Source organism: Thalassophryne amazonica, chromosome 2, assembly GCF_902500255.1.
Source record: "Thalassophryne amazonica chromosome 2, fThaAma1.1, whole genome shotgun sequence".
Taxonomy (NCBI): Eukaryota; Metazoa; Chordata; class Actinopteri; order Batrachoidiformes; family Batrachoididae; genus Thalassophryne; species Thalassophryne amazonica.
The window spans coordinates 70,908,253-70,935,116 of NC_047104.1; the positions used below are offsets into that span (position 1 = coordinate 70,908,253).

The 26,864-nt window shown below is 42.3% G+C and overlaps 1 protein-coding gene across 1 annotated transcript in view; it reads left to right on the forward strand.

Annotated features, from left to right (window-relative positions):
• Positions 1 to 24,353, forward strand: part of urb2 (URB2 ribosome biogenesis homolog) — a 79,851-nt gene extending 55,498 nt beyond the window's left edge. The window contains exon 11 of the mRNA XM_034187665.1: positions 24,128 to 24,353. Within this exon, the coding sequence (XP_034043556.1) occupies positions 24,128 to 24,325 (198 nt within the window). The 3' untranslated portion in view covers positions 24,326 to 24,353. The remainder of the gene's footprint in view (positions 1 to 24,127) is intronic.
• Positions 24,354 to 26,864: the final 2,511 nt, after the last annotated feature.

A 26,864-nucleotide genomic window follows, 5' to 3' on the forward strand; every position in this document is an offset into this window, starting at 1 on the left:
AAGATAACCAGGTAGCAAAACAACCTATATGCAAACAGAGACTAAAACCCAGTGACTACAAGATAATGCAATAAATAAAACAAGGTAACAGAAAATGCAATAAATAACATAAGGAATAAAATCAGATAAGCAACACTGAAAGTAACAAAAACCTGTGACTAAAGCATAATACAAAAATGTGAAAAACACAAACTAAAACTGGAATGACTAAGTGATCAAGAGTGAATGAATACAAGGATGATGAACAGAAAAACAATGAAACATGAGCAACACATAGACAGACATGACAAGACATGAATAAAATCACTGAAGGCTCAGAGCATGAGAACAGAAACCGGTCCAGAACTATAACAACTGGCCCTAAAGGGCCGGAACATGACAGTACCTCCCCCCAAGGGACTGCCACCGACGGTCCCCAGAGAACCACACCCTCCAGCCAACAATGGGCAGGGGGACGGGGGAATGGCCAGAGGTCACCATTGAAAGGGAACATGGGCCAGCACCCTGGAGAGCTGTATATAGGAGGGCAGTCAAAACTATACAGGGAACAACCAACCAGGCAGGCAAATAGACCACCAAGGAATCCGGAGGACAACCATGAGGGTGACACAAGGAAGACAGAGGGACTGACAGAGTACCAGGTGGCTCATTAAGGGGCAAGGCTGTACCTGTTGGGCGCCCATTGGACCCATTGAGGTCCATGGATAAGTCAGGAGGCCGACCACGAGAGCTATCAGAGTACATGTTAGAGTCAGGGGGTTGGCTGGAGGGCGGGCTGGGACAGATGGGGAGAACATGGGTCAGAGACAGGGCATAAAAAAATCTAAATAACCAAACTTCCCCAAGGCAATTGACCTACGCAGCTGCAGTGGACACACTGACTTGATAAACCTGACAAATATACCGGGAGAGAGAGGAACTTTCTCATGAATGAGACGTATAAGAGGGGGAACCAGACAAAACAAAAAATCCGTTAAAGAAAGACAGCCCACCCACAGAAGTAACTGAGGAGAAACCAAACCACTGAAAGACACTGGAAACAAAACCCAAGCAATATCTGAACATAACATGTGGAAAAACAAATACAAACGCCTGCACAGGATGTAACTAAAAATAAATAAACCAATCAATGCACAGAGTAAAAATCAAACTAGGAAATAGCCTGAGGGAAAAACTCGCTTACGTAAGAAAAATAGAAAAGGGAGAATCCAACGAAAAGAAATGCTATGAGGGTCAAGAAAAAGTAAATCAACAACACAACCAATAGTGGAGCAGAACAGAGTAGCCACGGACCCTAATAAATGAAAAAAAAAAACCTATGAAATGGACTGAGTGTTGTGTGGGCCGCTGAAGAGGAGGTACTGCTGGCCCACCACCACCAGAGGGCACCCTGCCTGGAGTGCGGGCTCCAGGCACCAGAGGGCGCTGCCGCCTCACAGGAGCAGCCGGGGTGACAGCTGTCACTTATCACCTACGACAGCTGTCACCAATCATCTGATCTGCATCGGTATATTAGCAAGACGTCATCTCCACCTCTTTGCCGAGATATCGCTCTACCGAGGAGGTAACGTACTCAGCCAATTGTGTTGTCGTCTTGACAATAATACTTTGTTGCTTGTGTGTAGGACAGCTGGAGACTGTATTGGACTTTTTTGGATAAGTACTCACACTCCTGCACTTACCAGTATTTCCCTGACGAGAGGTGGAGGTGGTTTTTCCACCATACGTGTTGCTGGGTGATAACGCACCCACATCTAACTGTTTTTGTTCCTCGCCAGCAGTACCAGATCTGACAAGCGGAGGCAGTGGCCACCTGGGAGTTCGGGGTTCGGTGGCGGAGGAAATCGTGTGGTTCCGGTTCTGCTTTGGACAGACGTCGTCTATCTTTGAGCCTGCCCACTTGACACCTTTTGTGATTTGACTTCATTGTCAACTGTTGTAATCTGTCGTGTTTGTTGTGCTTATTTCACAACAGTAAAAGTGCTATTTGACTTCCTCCATTGTCCGTTCATTTGCGCCCCCTGTTGTGGGTCCATGTTCCTATACTTTCACAACACTGAGGGGGCTGGCAAAACAGGACAAACAAACAAAAGAACGTGAGCGAGAACTGCCTAACCAAGGTAAAACTGGCTCAGGGGGTAACCAAAAACAGAGAATTTACAAGGAGACCTGGGTGAAAACTTAGCTAAACTACAATAAGGGAGATGGAGCCATTTCAAACAAAAATGTAAACGGTGCATGGTCCAGAAGCATAAAGGTACACAGAAAAACAAAATTAAAGAAAACATTGTCAAACTCCTACAGACAAAGTCCTGAGACCAACCAAAAAGGTACTGACTGAAGAGAAATAATGTTTTTCTGGCGGACACAACAGTGGAATACTAATTCAAGAACCATTATTATGAAAAAAGGCAAGCAAACAGTCCTACCAGCGGAGGTGTCTTCATTCTTCTTCTGGAATGGTACTGGAACGGTACTCTGTGTTCGGTGAGAGGGTGAAGAGCTGGTGTGGTCGACTTAACTGGATCTCCTGAAACGGGTGTGACACAGGTTCTCTCACAGACATCTGCGATGACTTTGGAGGTGGTTGTGTAGAGGGTGATTCAGCACATGAAGTGGTGACATTTTCCAGAAGTCCTTTGGTAGTTTGGAAGGCGAGGACAGTACTGATGGTGATTCCTGTGGAATGAGAACTGCTGGGAGCTGAGGAGAGTGAGCGTCTTCAGAGTTTCTGCTGGGGATTCAGCCGTGTGGACCTAGAGCGAACATCTGTAGAATTGCCGTTGAACATCCAATTTGAAACCAACTTCACTGTGGTTGCAGAAGTGCCGGCCGAAAGCTCTGGCGAAACGAAACTCTCCGTGTCTCGTGGCACACGCGCTGCGTGACTCATTGTGGAGGGTTCAGGTGGTGTGAAATCCACTTCTGAATGCTGAGGAGGTGTGCAGTTCTCAGCATGTGCTTCTGACAGCATGGTAGGCTTTGCTAGGTTTGGAAGCGGGCAGCTGGGGAAGCCCCGTCAAGTGCAGCTGAGCGCGGGGGTGACATAGATGTTCCGGATGGCTCTGGGGGTGATTCTGATGATGTCATCCACCCAGAGGAGATGGGCAAAGTTTGTGCTTCAGCATTAGCAGCAGAGGAGTTAGCGGGGGCCAAGAGCTGGAGCTGAGGCGAAGGCTTCATTCTTGGTGCTGGCACTGGGGCTTGACGAGGAGTTTGTGGTGTCGCTGTGGCTGCCAACTGAAGCACCTGCCCTCCCGGCTGCTGCGATCTGGGTGACGCCTGCATGACTAAGCATCGTGGGGCTGGTGTAGGCATCAAACTGGATGTGGATTGTGGGGCTGCTGGCGACAGCTGAGGTTCTAATTCGGGTGAATCAGGAAGTGTTATTGAGGCGTCAAAAAGGGTGATGTGAAGAGGAGGGGCTGAGCAGAACTCATGAAGATCTGATTCAAACAAAAAGTCCATTGGATCTTCCGGATAAGGAGGAAGTTGATCTTTCAAAAACAGTGATTTAATGTTCATCAACTCCGGATATGCAGACACAATATCAGGCTCAGCCTGCAGTATCTGATCTAAAGCCTCAAACACTTGTTGCCCGTGCCACTGATCAGAATGATCCAAAAATTCAAAATATACGAGGTCGGTTAGAAAAGTATCCGACCTTTTTATTTTTTGCAAAAACCTGATGGATTTGAATCACGTGTGCTTGCTTGAGCAAACCTTGAACCTTCGTGCGCATGCGTGAACTTTTTCACACCTGTCGATTGCGTCATTTCCTGGTAACCAGCCATTGTGTGGGACGTGTGTTGTGTGCTCGGCGGATTTTCATTTCAAGGAAAAAGACTGGAGCAGCACCGCATCAAATTTTGCCAGAAACTGGGCGACAGCCAGGTGGAAACCATTCGGATCATTCAGACGGCTTTCGGTGACGATCCTATGGGCGTCACACAGATTAAGGAGTGGTACAACTGGTTTAAAGACGTCCGCACAACGGTGGGCGCGAGCCACGCTCCGGGCAGCCATCAACATGCTGAAATGACCAGATCATTTCCAAAGTGAACGCTGTGGTGATGCGGGACCGTCGTGTGATTGTCCGAGAAATTGCGGAAGAGGTGGACATCAGCACTTTTTCGGTACATTCCACTGTGACAGAAGATTTGGCCATGAAAAGAGTGGCAGTGAAATTCATGCTGCTGCTGACGGCGGCGCAAAAGCACCTCCGTGTTGAAGTCTCACAGGACATGCTGTGACATGCCCACCTCTTCCACAATTTCTCAGATAGTCACACAATTGAAAAGTCACAGAAAGCCATCTGAATCTTCCAAATGGTTTCCACCTGGCTGTCGCCCAGTTTCTGGCAAATTTGATGCAGTAGCGCTGCTCCAGTCGTTCCGTCTTTTTCCTTGATCTAATTTGATGCAGATGTTAGTTTTGGGGATGAAACTTTACAGGGTGATTCCATAATTTATTCCTCAGAATTTAGTGAGTCCGTATTTTTTTCCTCTGCTTGGTCTAAAAAAGTAACCGTTACTGACTGCCACAATCTTTTTTTCTTGATTTCTTATAGTGTTTCTTAAAGCCAGAAAGTTGCCATTTGAAATGACTTTAGTTTTGTGTCATGTCTGTGATCTGATTTTTTTTCTACAAAATTAAACAACTGAATGAACATCCTCCGAGTCCGGCGATTCCATAGTTATTGCCAGGGGTTGTATAATTTCCAGTGAGAGTGGATACTGGTTGAAGGTATTTTGGACCATTCTTCTTTACAAAACATCTCCAGTTCAGTCAGATTTATTGGTTTCTAAGCATGGATAGCCCGCTTAAAATCACACCACAGATTTTCAATAATATTCAGGTCTGGAGACTGAGATGACCATTCCAGAACGTTGTACTTGTTCCTCTGCATGAATGGCTTAATAGATTTAATAATTGATTTTGAGCATTGTTTAGGGTCGTAGTCTTGTTGAAAGATCCAGTCCCAGGGCAACTTCAACTTTGTCACTGATTCTTGAACATTGTTCTCAAGAATCTGCTGATATTGACTGGAATCCATGTGACCCTCAACTTTAACAAGATTCCCAGTACCTGCACTGGCCACACAGCCACACAGCATGATGGAACCACCTCCAAATTTTACTGTAGGTACTAAGTGTTTTTCTTGGAATGCTGTGTTCTTTCTCAGCCATGCATACCACCCCTTGTTATGTCCAAAGAACTCAATTTTAGTTTCATCAGTCCACATCACCTTATTCCAAAATGAAGCTGGCTTGTCCAAATGTGCTTTAGCATACCTCAAGCGATTCTGTTTGTGGCGTGTACACAGAAAGGGCTTCCTCTGCATTACAGCATCATACAGCATCTCTTTGTGCAAAGTGCGCTGTTGAATGATGCACAGAGGCAGTATCTGCAGCAAGATCATGTTGTAGGTCTTTGGAGCAGGTCTGTGGGTTGACTATGACTCTTCTCACATCTTCTCCTTCAGCTTATGAGATTTTCTTGGCCTGCCACCTCAGGCCTTAACTAGTACTGTGCCTATGGTCTTCCATTTCCTCACTCTGTTACTCACAGTGGAAACTGACATCTGAAATCTCTGAGATAGCTTTTTGTATCCTTCCCCTAAACCATGATGTTGAACAGTCTTTGTTTTCAGTTCATTTGAGAGATGTTTAGAGGCTCCCATGTTGCCACTCATTAGAAGAGATGCAAAGAGTGGAAACATTTGTAAACGGCCACCTTAAATACCCTTTCTCATGATTGGATTCACCTGTGTAAGGAGGTCAAGGGTCAGTGAGCTTACCAAACCAATTTTGTGTTCCAATAATTAGTGCTAAATGTATTCAAATCAATAAAATGACAAGTGTGCACAATTTTATGCACCTGCCCAATTTTGTTTAATTATTGCACACTTTCTGTAAATACTAGAAACTTCATTTCAGTTCTCAAATATCAGTGTGTTTTTCTGTTATGTGATATATTTGAAATTTCTGATCCAGACAACCAATGATTCATAAAGGAAAATCATAAAAATTATCAGGGGTGCCCAAACTTTTGCATACAACTGTATGTCACTCCCCGCATGTCAGAGTATATGTGTACTAGGTTTGGCTCAGTTCCAAGGTGCTGTTTGGACAGGAGAGGAACATATACACACCTACACACACATGCAGTTGTCTCTTAGTACAGTTGGGAAAATAAGTATTTTACCCTGTCAGTTTTGCAGGCTTTCCCACCTACAAAGAATGGAGAGGTCTGTAATTTTTACCTTAGGTTCACTTCAACTGTGAGAGACAGAATCTAAAACAAAAAACAAAAATCCAGAAAATCACATTGTATGATTTTTAAATAATTAATTTGCATTTTATTGCATAAAATAAGTATTTGACCCCCCCTACCAAGCAGCAAGAATCCTGGGTCTCACAGACCTGTTAATTTTTCTTTAAGAAGCTCTCTTATTCTGCACTCTTGTTTTTACTTGTTACCTGCATAAAAGACACCTGTTCACACATTCAATCAATCACACTCCAACCTGGCCACCATAGCCAAGACCAAAGAGCTGTCTAAGGACACCAGGGACAAAACTGTAGACCTGCACAAGGCTGGGACAGACTACAGGACAACAGGCAAGCAGCTTGGTAGAAGACAACAACTGTTATGATTATTTATTAGAAAGTGGAAGAAACACAAGATGACTGTCAATCTCCCTCGGTCTGGGATTCCATGCAAGATCTCACTTTGTGGGGTAAGGATGATTCTGAGAAAGTGGTCAATGACCTGCAGAGAGCTGGGACCACAGTCACAAAGATTACATTAGTAACACACAATCAATGGTGGGCACACTTCTGATAATCCGATAATAGATAATTATCAAAGATAATGTTTTCATTATCGGATTATCTTTTTAGATAACTTTAAAAACCATCATCGGACTAATTATCTTCCGATGAATTGCCGTTCGATAACTTTTAGACCAATAATGTAGTAAACCAAGCTGAACAGTGAAAAACATTTTTAAAACTTAAAAGCAGTTGAGACCAGTGTTGCCACAGTTACTTTGAAAAAGTAATCCAATTACTGATTACTGATTACTCCTTGAAAAAGTAACTTAGTTACTTTACTGATTACTCAATTGTAAAAGTAACTAAGTTAGATTACTAGTTACTTTTTTAGTTACTTTTCCCAGCTGCCGACAACAACCCTCTGCCACCTCAACATGACAATACCTCACCCTTTCTTGACTTCAATGAAAATAAATACTTGTTTTATAAAAAGTAAAATAAAGACCTCTTTCTTGACCTCATATTTAACTGTTGACAGCACTGTAACAGTAAAACTTGCAATTTCGAACCTACATTGTTTATAAATGTAACTATTAAATTCATTCTAGTATTTTTCTAACATTTAAATTCTCTCTAAATATTTTACTTGTCGAAATTAATACTATTTTAAGTAGTATTAGTAGTTGTAGTAAAAAAAGGCTTCAAAACTGGACCTTTAATCTAGGGGTGTTGTGTGGGGGGCACATCCCTCCCCCACGCCCCCATTCCATCTGGATTCGCCCCTACTTTGGCGTTTGAGCACAAAGAATGGATAACATTTATTTTTGCAGAAAACATGACCAGATTTACAGGTAAGAAAGTTTTATTGTGTTTTCACATCATGTGGTCCTCAGAAAGAGAGTTTAGGTGCATTTGAGTGGAAAATAGTGTTAGTTGTTGACGCGTCGCGGAGGATCAGCTGTTTTAACGTGCAGATACGGAGCGGCTCAGCTCTAAATAAAGGAGGAAAAAAGTATAAAAATGTCTTTGTAAAGCTCAGTGCAAGTGTGCTGATCACCGTGCTTTAAGAGGTGAGGACGAGTCGAGCAGCTGCAAAAAAACCGCGGATGAAAAGCTCACAGCTCACTTAAAGTGGGCAGTTCAGTCGAACCCCGACCTCCTGCCCACGGACCAAGTTTAATGCTGCTATCGACCCACAATGAAAAATAATAGTAACGCACAGTGACATGAAGAAGTAACTTTAATCTGATTACTGATTTGGAAAGATTAACGCGTTAGATTACTCGTTACTAAAAAAAAAGTGGTCAGATTAGAGTAAGTAACCCGTTACCGGCATCACTGGTTGAGACCTACCTGTTAAAAGTTGAAATGGACTGAGTGTTGTGTGGGCCGCTGAAGAGGAGGTACTGCTGGCCCACCACCACCAGAGGGCACCCTGCCTGGAGTGCGGGCTCCAGGCACCAGAGGGCGCTGCCGCCTCACAGGAGCAGCCGGGGTGACAGCTGTCACTTATCACCTACGACAGCTGTCACCAATCATCTGATCTGCATCGGTATATTAGCAAGACGTCATCTCCACCTCTTTGCCGAGATATCGCTCTACCGAGGAGGTAACGTACTCAGCCAATTGTGTTGTCGTCTTGACAATAATACTTTGTTGCTTGTGTGTAGGACAGCTGGAGACTGTATTGGACTTTTTTGGATAAGTACTCACACTCCTGCACTTACCAGTATTTCCCTGACGAGAGGTGGAGGTGGTTTTTCCACCATACGTGTTGCTGGGTGATAACGCACCCACATCTAACTGTTTTTGTTCCTCGCCAGCAGTACCAGATCTGACAAGCGGAGGCAGTGGCCACCTGGGAGTTCGGGGTTCGGTGGCGGAGGAAATCGTGTGGTTCCGGTTCTGCTTTGGACAGACGTCTTCTATCTTTGAGCCTGCCCACTTGACACCTTTTGTGATTTGACTTCATTGTCAACTGTTGTAATCTGTCGTGTTTGTTGTGCTTATTTCACAACAGTAAAAGTGCTATTTGACTTCCTCCATTGTCCGTTCATTTGCGCCCCCTGTTGTGGGTCCATGTTCCTATACTTTCACAACACTGAGGGGGCTGGCAAAACAGGACAAACAAACAAAAGAACGTGAGCGAGAACTGCCTAACCAAGGTAAAACTGGCTCAGGGGGTAACCAAAAACAGAGAATTTACAAGGAGACCTGGGTGAAAACTTAGCTAAACTACAATAAGGGAGATGGAGCCATTTCAAACAAAAATGTAAACGGTGCATGGTCCAGAAGCATAAAGGTACACAGAAAAACAAAATTAAAGAAAACATTGTCAAACTCCTACAGACAAAGTCCTGAGACCAACCAAAAAGGTACTGACTGAAGAGAAAATAATGTTTTTCTGGCGGACACAACAGGTGGAATACTAATTCAAGAACCATTATTATGAAAAAAGGCAAGCAAACAGTCCTACCAGCGGAGGTGTCTTCATTCTTCTTCTGGAATGGTACTGGAACGGTACTCTGTGTTCGGTGAGAGGGTGAAGAGCTGGTGTGGTCGACTTAACTGGATCTCCTGAAAACGGGTGTGACACAGGTTCTCTCACAGACATCTGCGATGACTTTGGAGGTGGTTGTGTAGAGGGTGATTCAGCACATGAAGTGGTGACATTTTCCAGAAGTCCTTTGGTAGTTTGGAAGGCGAGGACAGTACTGATGGTGATTCCTGTGGAATGAGAACTGCTGGGAGCTGAGGAGATGTGAGCGTCTTCAGAGTTTCTGCTGGGGATTCAGCCGGTGTGGACCTAGAGCGAACATCTGTAGAATTGCCGTTGAACATCCAATTTGAAACCAACTTCACTGTGGTTGCAGAAGTGCCGGCCGAAAGCTCTGGCGAAACGAAACTCTCCGTGTCTCGTGGCACACGCGCTGCGTGACTCATTGTGGAGGGTTCAGGTGGTGTGAAATCCACTTCTGAATGCTGAGGAGGTGTGCAGTTCTCAGCATGTGCTTCTGACAGCATGGTAGGCTTTGCTAGGTTTGGAAGCGGGCATGCTGGGGAAGCCCCGTCAAGTGCAGCTGAGCGCGGGGGTGACATAGATGTTCCGGATGGCTCTGGGGGTGATTCTGATGATGTCATCCACCCAGAGGAGATGGGCAAAGTTTGTGCTTCAGCATTAGCAGCAGAGGAGTTAGCGGGGGCCAAGAGCTGGAGCTGAGGCGAAGGCTTCATTCTTGGTGCTGGCACTGGGGCTTGACGAGGAGTTTGTGGTGTCGCTGTGGCTGCCAACTGAAGCACCTGCCCTCCCGGCTGCTGCGATCTGGGTGACGCCTGCATGACTAAGCATCGTGGGGCTGGTGTAGGCATCAAACTGGATGTGGATTGTGGGGCTGCTGGCGACAGCTGAGGTTCTAATTCGGGTGAATCAGGAAGTGTTATTGAGGCGTCAAAAAGGGTGATGTGAAGAGGAGGGGCTGAGCAGAACTCATGAAGATCTGATTCAAACAAAAAGTCCATTGGATCTTCCGGATAAGGAGGAAGTTGATCTTTCAAAAACAGTGATTTAATGTTCATCAACTCCGGATATGCAGACACAATATCAGGCTCAGCCTGCAGTATCTGATCTAAAGCCTCAAACACTTGTTGCCCGTGCCACTGATCAGAATGATCCAAAAATTCAAAATATACGAGGTCGGTTAGAAAAGTATCCGACCTTTTTATTTTTTGCAAAAACCTGATGGATTTGAATCACGTGTGCTTGCTTGAGCAAACCTTGAACCTTCGTGCGCATGCGTGAACTTTTTCACACCTGTCGATTGCGTCATTTCCTGGTAACCAGCCATTGTGTGGGACGTGTGTTGTGTGCTCGGCGGATTTTCATTTCAAGGAAAAAGACTGGAGCAGCACCGCATCAAATTTTGCCAGAAACTGGGCGACAGCCAGGTGGAAACCATTCGGATCATTCAGACGGCTTTCGGTGACGATCCTATGGGCGTCACACAGATTAAGGAGTGGTACAACTGGTTTAAAGACGTCCGCACAACGGTGGGCGCGAGCCACGCTCCGGGCAGCCATCAACATGCTGAAATGACCAGATCATTTCCAAAGTGAACGCTGTGGTGATGCGGGACCGTCGTGTGATTGTCCGAGAAATTGCGGAAGAGGTGGACATCAGCACTTTTTCGGTACATTCCACTGTGACAGAAGATTTGGCCATGAAAAGAGTGGCAGTGAAATTCATGCTGCTGCTGACGGCGGCGCAAAAGCACCTCCGTGTTGAAGTCTCACAGGACATGCTGTGACATGCCCACCTCTTCCACAATTTCTCAGATAGTCACACAATTGAAAAGTCACAGAAAGCCATCTGAATCTTCCAAATGGTTTCCACCTGGCTGTCGCCCAGTTTCTGGCAAAATTTGATGCAGTAGCGCTGCTCCAGTCGTTCCGTCTTTTTCCTTGATCTAATTTGATGCAGATGTTAGTTTTGGGGATGAAACTTTACAGGGTGATTCCATAATTTATTCCTCAGAATTTAGTGAGTCCGTATTTTTTTCCTCTGCTTGGTCTAAAAAAGTAACCGTTACTGACTGCCACAATCTTTTTTCTTGATTTCTTATAGTGTTTCTTAAAGCCAGAAAGTTGCCATTTGAAATGACTTTAGTTTTGTGTCATGTCTGTGATCTGATTTTTTTCTACAAAATTAAACAACTGAATGAACATCCTCCGAGTCCGGCGATTCCATAGTTATTGCCAGGGGTTGTATAATTTCCAGTGAGAGTGGATACTGGTTGAAGGTATTTTGGACCATTCTTCTTTACAAAACATCTCCAGTTCAGTCAGATTTATTGGTTTCTAAGCATGGATAGCCCGCTTAAAATCACACCACAGATTTTCAATAATATTCAGGTCTGGAGACTGAGATGACCATTCCAGAACGTTGTACTTGTTCCTCTGCATGAATGGCTTAATAGATTTAATAATTGATTTTGAGCATTGTTTAGGGTCGTAGTCTTGTTGAAAGATCCAGTCCCAGGGCAACTTCAACTTTGTCACTGATTCTTGAACATTGTTCTCAAGAATCTGCTGATATTGACTGGAATCCATGTGACCCTCAACTTTAACAAGATTCCCAGTACCTGCACTGGCCACACAGCCACACAGCATGATGGAACCACCTCCAAATTTTACTGTAGGTACTAAGTGTTTTTCTTGGAATGCTGTGTTCTTTCTCAGCCATGCATACCACCCCTTGTTATGTCCAAAGAACTCAATTTTAGTTTCATCAGTCCACATCACCTTATTCCAAAATGAAGCTGGCTTGTCCAAATGTGCTTTAGCATACCTCAAGCGATTCTGTTTGTGGCGTGTACACAGAAAGGGCTTCCTCTGCATTACAGCATCATACAGCATCTCTTTGTGCAAAGTGCGCTGTTGAATGATGCACAGAGGCAGTATCTGCAGCAAGATCATGTTGTAGGTCTTTGGAGCAGGTCTGTGGGTTGACTATGACTCTTCTCACATCTTCTCCTTCAGCTTATGAGATTTTTCTTGGCCTGCCACCTCAGGCCTTAACTAGTACTGTGCCTATGGTCTTCCATTTCCTCACTCTGTTACTCACAGTGGAAACTGACATCTGAAATCTCTGAGATAGCTTTTTGTATCCTTCCCCTAAACCATGATGTTGAACAGTCTTTGTTTTCAGTTCATTTGAGAGATGTTTAGAGGCTCCCATGTTGCCACTCATTAGAAGAGATGCAAAGAGTGGAAACATTTGTAAACGGCCACCTTAAATACCCTTTCTCATGATTGGATTCACCTGTGTAAGGAGGTCAAGGGTCAGTGAGCTTACCAAACCAATTTTGTGTTCCAATAATTAGTGCTAAATGTATTCAAATCAATAAAATGACAAGTGTGCACAATTTTATGCACCTGCCCAATTTTGTTTAATTATTGCACACTTTCTGTAAATACTAGAAACTTCATTTCAGTTCTCAAATATCAGTGTGTTTTTCTGTTATGTGATATATTTGAAATTTCTGATCCAGACAACCAATGATTCATAAAGGAAAATCATAAAAATTATCAGGGGTGCCCAAACTTTTGCATACAACTGTATGTCACTCCCCGCATGTCAGAGTATATGTGTACTAGGTTTGGCTCAGTTCCAGGTGCTGTTTGGACAGGAGAGGAACATATACACACCTACACACACATGCAGTTGTCTCTTAGTACAGTTGGGAAAATAAGTATTTTACCCTGTCAGTTTTGCAGGCTTTCCCACCTACAAAGAATGGAGAGGTCTGTAATTTTTACCTTAGGTTCACTTCAACTGTGAGAGACAGAATCTAAAACAAAAAACAAAAATCCAGAAAATCACATTGTATGATTTTTAAATAATTAATTTGCATTTTATTGCATAAAATAAGTATTTGACCCCCCCTACCAAGCAGCAAGAATCCTGGGTCTCACAGACCTGTTAATTTTTCTTTAAGAAGCTCTCTTATTCTGCACTCTTGTTTTTACTTGTTACCTGCATAAAAGACACCTGTTCACACATTCAATCAATCACACTCCAACCTGGCCACCATAGCCAAGACCAAAGAGCTGTCTAAGGACACCAGGGACAAAACTGTAGACCTGCACAAGGCTGGGACAGACTACAGGACAACAGGCAAGCAGCTTGGTAGAAGACAACAACTGTTATGATTATTTATTAGAAAGTGGAAGAAACACAAGATGACTGTCAATCTCCCTCGGTCTGGGATTCCATGCAAGATCTCACTTTGTGGGGTAAGGATGATTCTGAGAAAGTGGTCAATGACCTGCAGAGAGCTGGGACCACAGTCACAAAGATTACATTAGTAACACACAATCAATGGTGGGCACACTTCTGATAATCCGATAATAGATAATTATCAAAGATAATGTTTTCATTATCGGATTATCTTTTTAGATAACTTTAAAAACCATCATCGGACTAATTATCTTCCGATGAATTGCCGTTCGATAACTTTTAGACCAATAATGTAGTAAACCAAGCTGAACAGTGAAAAACATTTTTAAAACTTAAAAGCAGTTGAGACCAGTGTTGCCACAGTTACTTTGAAAAAGTAATCCAATTACTGATTACTGATTACTCCTTGAAAAAGTAACTTAGTTACTTTACTGATTACTCAATTGTAAAAGTAACTAAGTTAGATTACTAGTTACTTTTTTAGTTACTTTTCCCAGCTGCCGACAACAACCCTCTGCCACCTCAACATGACAATACCTCACCCTTTCTTGACTTCAATGAAAATAAATACTTGTTTTATAAAAAGTAAAATAAAGACCTCTTTCTTGACCTCATATTTAACTGTTGACAGCACTGTAACAGTAAAACTTGCAATTTCGAACCTACATTGTTTATAAATGTAACTATTAAATTCATTCTAGTATTTTTCTAACATTTAAATTCTCTCTAAATATTTTACTTGTCGAAATTAATACTATTTTAAGTAGTATTAGTAGTTGTAGTAAAAAAAGGCTTCAAAACTGGACCTTTAATCTAGGGGTGTTGTGTGGGGGGCACATCCCTCCCCCACGCCCCCATTCCATCTGGATTCGCCCCTACTTTGGCGTTTGAGCACAAAGAATGGATAACATTTATTTTTGCAGAAAACATGACCAGATTTACAGGTAAGAAAGTTTTATTGTGTTTTCACATCATGTGGTCCTCAGAAAGAGAGTTTAGGTGCATTTGAGTGGAAAATAGTGTTAGTTGTTGACGCGTCGCGGAGGATCAGCTGTTTTAACGTGCAGATACGGAGCGGCTCAGCTCTAAATAAAGGAGGAAAAAAGTATAAAAATGTCTTTGTAAAGCTCAGTGCAAGTGTGCTGATCACCGTGCTTTAAGAGGTGAGGACGAGTCGAGCAGCTGCAAAAAACCGCGGATGAAAAGCTCACAGCTCACTTAAAGTGGGCAGTTCAGTCGAACCCCGACCTCCTGCCCACGGACCAAGTTTAATGCTGCTATCGACCCACAATGAAAAATAATAGTAACGCACAGTGACATGAAGAAGTAACTTTAATCTGATTACTGATTTGGAAAGATTAACGCGTTAGATTACTCGTTACTAAAAAAAAAGTGGTCAGATTAGAGTAAGTAACCCGTTACCGGCATCACTGGTTGAGACCTACCTGTTAAAAGTTTCCTAATAAATATATTGTTCTACTCTCTGCAAACAGAAGAGAGCTGTTTTCAGAAGAAACCACTCTATCCTCTGTAGGCAAAGGAGAACTGGTGACCCAAAAAAAAAAAACACCATACTGATATAATCGCAATATCACCCAAGTCATCCAGATTCATACATTTTTAACTTATGGTTCAAATTTTAACCTACTCATTTTGGACAAGTTATTTAAAATTACTGTCATGTCTGAAGTTTTATAAAGTGAAAATATCATATATACGAGGTCTGTGAGAAAAGTAACGGACCTTATTATTTTTTTCAAAAACTATATGGATTTGAATCACGTGATTACATCAGACATGCTTGAACCCTCGTGGGCATGCGAGAGTTTTTTCCACGCCTGTCGGTTACGTCATTCGCCTGTGGGCAGTCTTTGAGTGAGGAGTGGCCCACCCTCTCGTCGATTTTTTTCATTGTTTAGGAATGGCTCAGAGACTGCTGCTTTGTTTGATAAAAATTTTTTCAAAACCTGTAAGGCACAACTGAGTGGACACCATTCGATAAATTCAGCTAGTTTTCGGTGAAAATTTTAATGGCTGATGAGAGATTTTGGAGTTTTACTGTCGCTGTAAGGACGGCCCACGGCGCCTGACGGCGATCTGCGGTCCGAGGTGGCGGCGTCTCACTGTTTCAAGCTGAAAACTTCCTAATTTCAGGCTCTGTGGAGCCAAGACGTCATGAGATAACAGAGAACTTTCAGAAGAATTCGGGATCAGGAGTTTATCCAGACATTCCACTGTTAAAGGAGATTTTGTAATGAAAGAACGTGCGGGCAGATTCGCATGTCGGGCCGGACCCGACCGCGGAGGGTCGCCACAGGAAAAACACCGCCGTTGGAAACCTTAACGGACAAGTTGGAACATGCCCAAGCTGTTAAACAATTTCTCAGATACTCACTTGTTGAAAGCCATCAAAAGCCGCCTGAATTTTACAAATGGTTTTCAACACGGAGGTGTTTTTCATGTCGCGGCGCAGACGGATTTGCCACGTCGTCACGGATCCGACTCGGCAAATTCGTCCGCATGTTCTTTCATTACAAAATCTCCTTTAACAGTGGAATGTCCGGGTAAACTCCTGATGCCGGCTTCTTCTGAAACTTCTCTGTTCTCTGACGATGTCCTGGGTGAACAGAGCTTTAAATTAGGATGTTTTCAGCTCGAAACAGCCAGACGGACGCCACCTCCGACCGCGCCGCGCCGATCCGCTTTGTGGGCTGTGCTTAAAGCGAAAGAAACTCCACAATCTCTCATCAGCCGTTAAACTTTACACCGAAAACCAGCTGAATTTCTCGGATAGTGTCCACACGGATATCCCTCACCGGTCCTAAAAAAATTTGATAAAGCAACGCGCGCCGTCTCCCTGCAGCTTCTCAGACAAAGAGATTCCGACGGGAGGGGGAGTCCACACCTCACTCAAAGCCTGCCCACAGGCGAATGACGTCACCGACAGGCATGACAAAACTCATGCATGCGCATGAGGGTTCAAGCTTGTCTGACGTAAAAACATATGAATCAAATCCATTTATTTTTTGAAAAAAATTAAAAGGACCGCTTTTTTTATTACAGACCTCGTATGTTTTCGTTTTAAAGTAATGTGCTAATTTTTAAGGTTTTGTGAGCACATGCTGTGCCCGGCAGCAATGCATTATGGGTAGCATAGGGTAATCTCAGACGTTCATGACAGGACAAATGCATTTCAGACACTCTGTTCAGGCTCCACGGACAACAGCATTAAACTCTCGTGCCTAAAACTCTCGTGAATATATTCTCTGGGTTTATAGACATTATTGTATTTGCGTTTGTTAAATTCCACGCATCTTAAATGTAGCAGACACGGATTATCTGGAATTTTGTTTGGCAAGTTTTCAAGGCCGCTACTGCTATCTACTGGCCAGTAATGTTCATGGCAGTATTCACCCCAAGTACTAAGCATCTGGGTACCAGTAGATGGCAGCGTTCTATTTATTTTGACCCGGTTATATCAGATGGTGGTCAAATCAACTTTTTGGCTTTGCAAATGGCTTTTTTTTTTTTTTTTTTTTTTTACAAATTAAGTTTAAAAACAAAACAACAAAAAAAAACATTACAAGACAGCTCTGCGGTTGGATGCTTGTAGCTCTTCAGCAGCAGGAGGTGGTCGTGAGATGTTAAAGCTTGTTACTCCACTACACGATGCAGGACGCGCGATTAACCTGAAACTCGGTCCAAAAAATTCTCGCACAAATGAAAAATCATCTGAAAAATGGCCAAAACACGCACAGTGTAAAGCCAACATTTATGTGTCAAGATAAGGCTTTTCAGAACTGACCAATTGTTAACCTTGTCCTTTGTTTTATCTATGTTTTTATTATTTATTATTGCATTTTAACCTGTGAAGTGCTTTGTGACTTATGTCTGTGAAAGGCACTATATAAATAAATTTACTTACTTACTTACTAATATTGAGTGCACGTTTTACAACATCATAAAACGTGTGCACATCATCAAACTTGCACACGGCACTAATAAAACGTGCGCACATTCTCTCCACATGCAAAACATTTTGCGATGACACTTCCAGGGCTCCGTAAAAATGCCTGTTTTTACAAATAAAAATGGAATATTTTACAAAAGCACATTTATCTTTAAACCAACACACGGCACACGTCACATTAACGTGTTGGTTTACATAATGAATGACTGAACCAATCAGTGTTTAGCAGAGGCACTTTTACCCAGAATGCTTTGCGGCCTGTGTTTGTTACAAAACCTCAGAATTAGTGCATTATTCAACATTAAAAGATATATGTTATATTTTAACTTTGTACAAATGACAGAATTGACATTAATGGAGTTATTCTATCAGTATTTTCAGAAAACCATAAGTTAGTATTACTTTATTTTTCAAGACCTCCACCTGACTGGAGCATTATGATTAGTAGAGAGCTGATTTTGTGGGTGCTCTCAGGATTTGTCTGTGCAGCTTCCTACAGGGGGCAGCATGGTCAAACATGGAAATATTGGCTCTTTCTGTGGGTCTTTTGTCGCTTTTGATGCTTTCAAAAGCGATCGTGTTAAAAGTCAATTTCAGCTTCTTAGTAATTGCAAATGTACCAGAGACAATACTGGAAGTTATCGATTATCTGTAACTTCCGATACATTTTTGGGTGGTTTATCTGTGTATCTTTGTCAAAGATAACTTTTCAGTTATCTGATTATCTATTATCGAAGTTAATTTTTTGGTTCTCTGTGCCCACCACTGCACACAATGCTGTCATGGTTTAAAATCCTGCAGGTCAGCAAGGTCCCCCTGCTGAAGCCAGCACATGTCCAGGCCCGTTTGAAGTTCACCAGTGACCATCTGGATGATCCAGAGGAGGCACGGGAGAAGGTCATGTGGTCAGATGAGACCAGAATAGAGTTTTTTGGAATCAACTCCACTTACTATGTTTAGAGGATGAGAACAACTCCAAGAAAACCATCCCAACCGTGAAGCATGGGGGTGGAAACATCATACTCTGGGGGTGCTCTTCTGCAAAGGGGACAGGACGACTGCACCGTATTGAAGGGAGGATGGATGGGGTCATGTATTGTGAGATTTTGGCAAACAACCTCCTTCCCTCAGTAAGAGCATTGAAGATGGGTCATGGCTGGGTCTTCCAGCATGACAATGACCCCAATCACACAGCCAGGGCAACTAAGGAGGGGCTCTGTAAGAAGCATTTCAAGGTCCTGGAGTGGCCTGGCCAGTCTCCAGACCTGAATTCAATAGTAAATCTTTGGAGTTGTAGTGTGTGAAAACTTGGTCAAGAACTACAGGAAACGTCTGACCTCTTTAATGGCAGACAAATGTTTCTGTACCAGTTGTTAAGCTCTGTTTTTCTAGCGGGTCAAATACTTATTTTATGCAATACAATGCTAATTAATTATTTAAAAATCATACAATGTGATTTACTGGATTTTTTTTTTTTTTTTTTTTTGAGATTGTCTCTCACAGTTGAAGTGTACCTATGATAAAAATTACAGACCTCTCCATTCTTTGTAGGTGGGAAAATTTGCAAAACTGACGGGGTCAAATACTTATTTTCCTCACTGTATATAGACACTTAATTATTGGATTAAATTGCAACATGAACACTATTAGTGAATTTTAAAAATACCTTTGCCAAAATCATGAAAAGTACAAAATGAGAAAAGGAGCAAAACCTATGAGTAGATAATTTTTAGTATGCAAGCTACCAACAATTGAGTGTGTCCACATTGTCTGGTGGGAAGGTGACAAGAATAATTTTATTTAATGCATCGTCCTAGTTCAGCACACTCTCAGAAAAGGTTGGAAATAAAGCCTGATTTATGCTACTCTGTCTCCGCATTTACACAGAGCCCTCTGCGTCACTGCAAACCCTCTCAGACCTCCTTTCCGTAGCCTGGGGTGCACATCCCAAAAATTGAAGCTACACTTAAAAATGATACAGGCTGTGATTGGTCACTTTTCTGGTTTGTCTCCATCATATTTAAAAGTTTTTGCAGTGCACACGCAAATTACATTTGGGCAATTCCAGTGTTACTCACGTTACATGTACTGGAAGTTACACTTGAATAAAGCTGTCTCCCTGTTTTGTGATAGGACTGAACATTCTTATTTCTACATCATGACAACCTGAGGAAATCGCTCTTAGTTGTTTTTGTAGACCATTTTTTTGTCAGCATTACTCATGTTACGCAAAAGTCTCCAAGCATTTTTTTCACTTCAGTGTGCTCTTTGATTCTCGTTGAACTACAAATGACAACAAAATTGATTAATAACATTTGAACCTTTATTACCTAACGTTATAACAGAACCAAGCTATAGGCATAGGTCACTTACCTGTTGTCACAAGAGACAAAAAAGGAAAAAGAGATAGGTTACTCGCGTTACAGGTACATGAATCACCTCATGTATAATAACAATTCATCTTACTATGAGAATATTGGGTTTTTGTTCTAAAGAGTATCAATAATTATTTATTCAGAGTTCTTGAGTACTACACATGCTATAGGCACTTACTAATATTGCAGATGGTCTTAGTCAACAAATAGTCTTGCACCCCCTGATCACCAACCCCTGATGTCCATGTTCATGGACAGCTAGTGGGAGTTTCTTTTTCAGTTCCTTGTCTTTTTTCCTAATTTCTTTAAGCACATCTTCCCGTACAAGTTGACAGGGCCATGGAAAAATCCTTTCCACTTCTGAAATGGTATCCTGATCTTGATCTCGTTGAGATGGTGCCCACTGAAACTGTGAAGCACCTACTGACTGGAGGAAATTGAAGTGTATCCCATTCTCTCTCCTTTCAACTGCTTTTCCTATGTAGAATCTGAATTGAAAATATTTCTCATTGCTTGCTGCAGGGTAACTTCTTTCTTCATTCAGGAAGGAAGGAGTTTCTGTTGCATTGTGGGTAAAATGTACTGCCGCCTTTGTTTTTGAACAAGAACTAATGAGCTGCCATTCAATTTCAATTTTCAATTTATTTTAATTTATATAGCGCCAAATCACAACAGAGTTGCCTCAAAGCACTTCACACAGGTAAGGTCTAACCTTACCAACCCCCAGAGCAACGGTGGTAAGGAAAAACTTCCTCTGAGGAAGAAACCTCAAGCAGACCAGACTCAAAAGGGGTGATCCTCTGCTTGGGCCATGCTACAGACATAAATTACAGAACAATTCACGGACAAATATACAAGAAATGCTGTTGGCGCACAGGACAGGAGGATTGCCAACACAAATACAACTCCCATCTCTGGATGGAGCTGCACCTTAAACAGAGAGAAAAAACAGAATCAGGCATCAGAAAGACAAAAAATACTGTATAATTTGCCAGCATTAAACAACAAGAAAAACAGAAATTCTAAGGTGATCGCCGGCCACTAGCCCTAAACTTCACTAAAAGACCCAGAATTTAGATAAAGTTGAGGCCGTGGCCCGCTCCAATTACTAATGAATGAATTAAGAGCGTAAAAAGCATAAAACAAAACTGAACCAGTATGCTAGCCGTATGAAAGGGAAAATAAGTGCGTCTTAAGTCTGGACTTGAAAGTCTCCACAGAATCTGACCGTTTTATTGATGCAGGGAGATCATTCCACAGAACAGGGGCCCGATAAGAGAAAGCTCTGTGACCCACAGACTTCATTCATTAGTGAAAACAATGGAACGTTCTTCTGATCCCTGTGCAGAAGACTGTGTTACTCACATTACATTGAGTGTTGCTCATGTTACTCACAGATTTTGGCAGTCTAACACTAAAAGGATATGAGGGGATTTCCTGATTTTATCTCTTAAATGCACATAGTGGATGTATAAGAGATGATATCAGGAATTGGTTAATCATATCTTATAGCAATGTGAAACAAGAGAAAGGTCAACTAGTTTTTGTTATTCACATTACAGATTTGGGCTACCCCATTTGTATCATCCGGAATAAGTTAAGATAAGAACTCATGCATCAAGTCATGCACTTTTTTACAGTCATAGGGTAGAAAAATTGTGTTCTAGGTTTGAAAAATACTATTTTACAGAAGCAGAGATTAAATATGGAGTAAAAATCATAATCGTTTGCAAACTGCTTCAGATACCTTTTACTTCTTGTACTTGGATATGCAGAGTGCCTGACCAAATACCATTTTTAGGGATGTTTCTGTGTAGGCTCTCAGTTGTCCAGGTGGTTTCCATAGTAGAGAAGCTTGAATCTTCGACTGGACTGGGTTGCTTGACGTGAGGACGTTTCGCTTCAAATCACAGAAGCTTCCTCAGCTAAAATTCTTGCTCTGGAAGTCTGACTTCTGTCTGACTCTGTTAGAGAAGAATAAAACAGAAGCCAACAAAAGCTGGAGTTTTAAACCTAACCAGACCCCTCCTACTGAGAGGCAGACTGCTATAGGCTAGTGACTAAACAATAGCTCTAATTAGCAACTATTGTGCTCTAGTTAGCACACTAATGACAGGACAGCTGTCCCTCTAATGATGGGATGGATGCCTTTCTGATGGCTCCCTTGATGACGTGAATGACTCATTACCATGAACAAAAGACTGAAACTCCTTTGACCTGAGTACCCCATTGTAAACAGGGGATAAATTGTGTCTCAGACCCCCTACAGAATCCCAGTTTACCTTAAACCGGTTAACACCTTGAGACAGAAATTAGTTCACCCTAAGGACATGATCCCTAGTTACAAACAAAGCAATGTAGTGTATTCTATCAGATGTCAGGAAAACTGTAACGAACACTACATAGGTGAAACGAAGCAACCTTTACACAAAAGGCTATACCAGCACCGCAGAGAGGGCGCCAGTGGACCTCAGTCTGCGGTTCAACTCCACCTTAAAGACACTAGCCACACGTTTGAGGACAAGGAAGTTAAAATATTAGCCAGAGAGAAGAAATGGTTTGAGAGAGGGGTCAAGGAGGCATTCTTTGTGAAACGTTTGAAACCCAGCCTTAACCGGGGAGGGGGTTAGGTTTAAAACTCCAGCTTTTGTTGGCTTCTGTTTTATTCTTCTCTACCAGAGTCAGACAGAAGTCAGACTTCCAGAGCAAGAATTTTAGCTGAGGAAGCTTCTGTGATTTGAAGCGAAACGTCCTTGCGTCAAGCAACCCAGTCCACTCGAAGATTCAAGCTTCTCTACATTTTTAGGGATATTTTACATTTGAATTTTCAGTTGCCATGAGACTATTTAGCTGGAATTCTCCATTTCAATGATGAATCAAATAGAGGAACATTTGAAGTAGTCCACAAATGTGACTACCTTTACAACACAACATTGAAAATCTACAAAGACGCTCAAATGGCCTGCAATTCATGGAAGGAAATTGTAATGTTGGCTTGGAGGTCGATGATTGTATAGAGAAGTGGAGGTCACTGAAGGACAAACTGGTCCAGAAAAAAATTGACCAGCAGCAGTGGCAATGCAGGCAGCAAGAAAGCTCCTGCTTTGTTCTTCATGTCCTGCCCCCTACTATTCTGCCAGTGCATTGCATTGTGGCCCTCACCAACATGAGGGGAACTTCAAAAGCATCACGCCCAGGTCAACGTGATTGTGTGGCCACAAAATTACAGAATTGTAGAAGCATAAATATTACTTGTAGTTTTCCAGAGCTGTGGACTTTCAGCCAGATTGGCTGGGTATGCACTTTGAGCAATGATCAATTCACTGGGCTCACGGCTGCACAACAAAGAGATGATGGAGGGGTTTTTTTTTGTTTTTGTTTTGTGGTTGGATTCAGAAGTGCTTGAATCTGTTTGTCTGTACGGAGGACGATGCAGAAACCGACTGTCCACTGTGGAATGTTTACATTATGAGTCACACACTGTGCACCCAGTAATTAGTTCAATCATTTCAAAAAGCAAAAACTGTGCATCACTGATCAGCGTGAGTTCTGTGAAAAATGGGTAATAATTTCCTCTCATTATTGTCATGCTGCCATTGTCATCTGATTACACATAAAAATGGTCAAAATGGTAATGCCGTAATCCGCAAAATGATATGTTCCCTATGTGAAAGGTTTATAATGCATAACCATTAATGTAAGAATTTGGGCCATGAGGATGAATAACTCTGTTTATGGTCACTTGTCTATGATCCTTTGCATATTTGCTGAGCTCTAGTAATAAATTGTTTAAAGTAATAAATTGACTAACTGTAATTGTGGTGGTGTTAGTTCCTGTGTCATTAAAAATATTGTTTGACCGCTTTGGCGCAACCTTGGACAAATATTAGAATCCGGCCTGTGACAGTGTTGTAATTGAAACTTGCCATCACTAAGCTGGATGTGAGTCTGAATAATGAATGACTATAGCACATAATCTATGAGTTGACATAGTTGCCTCAGGCTGCTTCAGATGACTATATGTCATTTTGACATTAATTCACTAAGAATGAGAAAAAAGATTGTCTTATTAGAGTGTACATGTGGGAGCAGGAATGGCTGGAAGTGGGTATGTGAGAAAGACGAAAGATGATTACTGCTTGGTCTGAATAAGGTCATTGAGGAAAATTGAGCAGTTAAATGAAAGACTTTGTTTTCTGAATTGATCTCTTTTCTTTTGTATTTCTTCTCTTTTTTTTAATAACTGCTGTTGTGTTCACCTTTGTAGGTAACTCTACGACCAGACATTAAAGTGCATCTGACAGAGGGGATCTATTGCATGCTGGACCTGTGTAAGGAGCAAGACGTCAAGTTTCTGATGGCCGGGTTACAGATGGGTGTCAGAGAGGTTTTCAATGAGCTCTACAGCAGTTATACTCACTACCACAAAGCACAGAGGCAGGGAGAGGAGAAGTACACAGTTTGAAATACCACAACACTACTGAGATTTGTAAGTTAATTACAAAAAAAGGAAGGAACTAGAGGATTCAGCACTGTTTTGTATTTTGCATCATAATGTCACAATAATTGTGCACTCTTCACCTCAACTTCAGGAGGGTTTTTGAAGGCCGATATGTGGAATCAGATGACCTCATTGAGGAAAGTGGCCATTATTACAGGTGCATGCTGCACAGAACATGTTATTTGTGCCTATAGACTGTGTACATACATTGAACAAACCCTCCGTGCCATCACCCATAGCTTTTCTGGAGAACAGTTTTGAAGCTCAAATAGGGTGGCTCCAAATGCCGCCATCTTGCCTGTGCCTAACACCGACTCACTCCCAACCAACCCAAAGAAGTAGATGGTGGGCAAGACTGATGTGACCTGGGAAGGACAAATGAGTCCCAAACATGCCCTCACAATTACCAAACAAGTGACGTTAAGGCTAAAAAGCTAACTTTGGATGTTTAACACGTTTGTGGACTGGGTGGTGGTTTTCATAACTGATGACTTGTGTGATATTGCCTTAGCAGTTGTCACAGCATCTGTAGACATAATATCACCAATCTAGCTGCTAAGTTGGTGGCACTTCTTAGATAATTCTTAAATACAATTACAGCAAAGCAAACCATATTATCTCATTTTATAGTAAAATGTTCATGCTTTTTATAGGGTTCTGCAGATTGAATTAAATGATTAAACTGAAAGAGTTAAAGTAAATGATTCTGTTCTTAAGCTTCACAATGATCCAAGGAGGGTCGAGGCTAAACTTTGTGCAGCAAAAGCAAATATACGTTTCACTGAATGAACTTTGTTCAAATCTGTTGTGTACAGATGAGTTGAAACAGAAAAATATTGACTAAATCCCCGGTCACACGACACTAACGAAGGACACTGAAGCCAAAACGAAACCAGAAATTGTTTAACCATCGTCTAGCTTCGTCCCTGCAGCCAGCGCTTTGTCAGAATTTTCAAACTTGAAAAATGTGAGCGAATCCTTATGACAACCTCAACTCGTCTGTATTCCATTTTGCTTTCTGTCTTGATGGTTCCTCATCATTTGCGTAGTTCCTGTACTGTCAGCATTCTGTCTGATTGTCGTCCAACCTCCAGCCTCTCTCTCTCTCTCTCTCTCTCTCTCTTTCTCTCTTTCTCTCTCTCTGCACGACGTGTGTGCGTGCACACGCAGGTGGCTGTGGAGTGCACAGACGCTGCAGAAATGATCACAGCTGACGCTCGGTCTGATACCCGCTCACGTCATCATGAGTGTTTTGATTTTGTTTAAAGTGTCAAGGTCGCCATTCGCTTTGTTTTTCTTTTGTTAGTTTCAGTTTCATTTTGGTCTTTTATGCGCTCTGCACTCGCAGGCTTTTCAGTGACGGGAGAAGTCCAGGCGCATCCGTCCACTTTTTATCGATGATTTTTGACTTTGGGACTTTTTTCCTTTGTTCAGCTAATGCCATGTGACCGGGCCCTAATGTAGCTTTTGCCTCTGTTATGATCTACAGTGGGGCAAAAAAGTATTTAGTCATCCCCTGATTGTGCAAGTTCTCCTACTTAGAAAGATGAGAGACGTTTGTAATTTTCATCATAGGTACACTTCAATTATGAGAGAAAAAATTAGAAAAAAAAAACAGAAAATCACATTGTAGAATTTTTAAAGAATTTATTTGTAAATTATGGTGGAAAATAAGTATTTGGTCAATAACAAAAGTTCAACTCAGTACTTTGTAACATAATCTTTGTTGGCAATGACAGAGATCAAACGATTCCTGTAAGTCTTCACCAGGTTTGCACACACTGTAGCTGGTATTTTGGCCCATTCCTCCATGCAGATCTCCTCTAGAGCAGTGATGTTTTGGGGCTGTCCCTGAGCAACATGAACTTTCAACTCCCTCAACAAATTTTTTATGGGGTTGAGGTCTGGTGACGGGCTAGGCCACTCCAGGACCTTGAAATACTTTTTACGGAGCCACTCCTTCACTGCCCGAGTGGTGTGTTTGGGATCATTGTTATGCTGGAAGACCAAGCCATGTTGCATCGTCAATGCTTTCACTGATGGAAGGAGGTTTTGGCTTAAAATCTCATGATACATGGATACAGAAAAACAACCCCAAAGCATGATGCTTCCACCCCCATGCTTCACAGTAGGTATGCTGTTCTTGGGATGCAACTCAGCATTCGTCTTCGTCCAAACATGAATAGTTGAGTTTTTACTAAAAAGTTCTATTTTGGTTTCATCTGACCACATGATATTCTCCCAGTCCTCTTCTGGATCATCCATGTGCTGTCTGGCAAACTTCAGACGGGCCTGGACATGTACTGCCTTAAGCAGGGGGCACGCCTGGCACTGCAGGATTTGAGTCCCTCTCTGTGTTGTGTGTAGCCTTTGTTACTTTGGTCCCAGCTCTTTGCAAGTCATTCATCAGGTCCCTCCATGTAGTTCTGGGATTTTTGTTCACTGTTCTCATGATCATTTTGACCCCACAGGATGACATCTGGCGTGGAGCCCCAGATCGAGG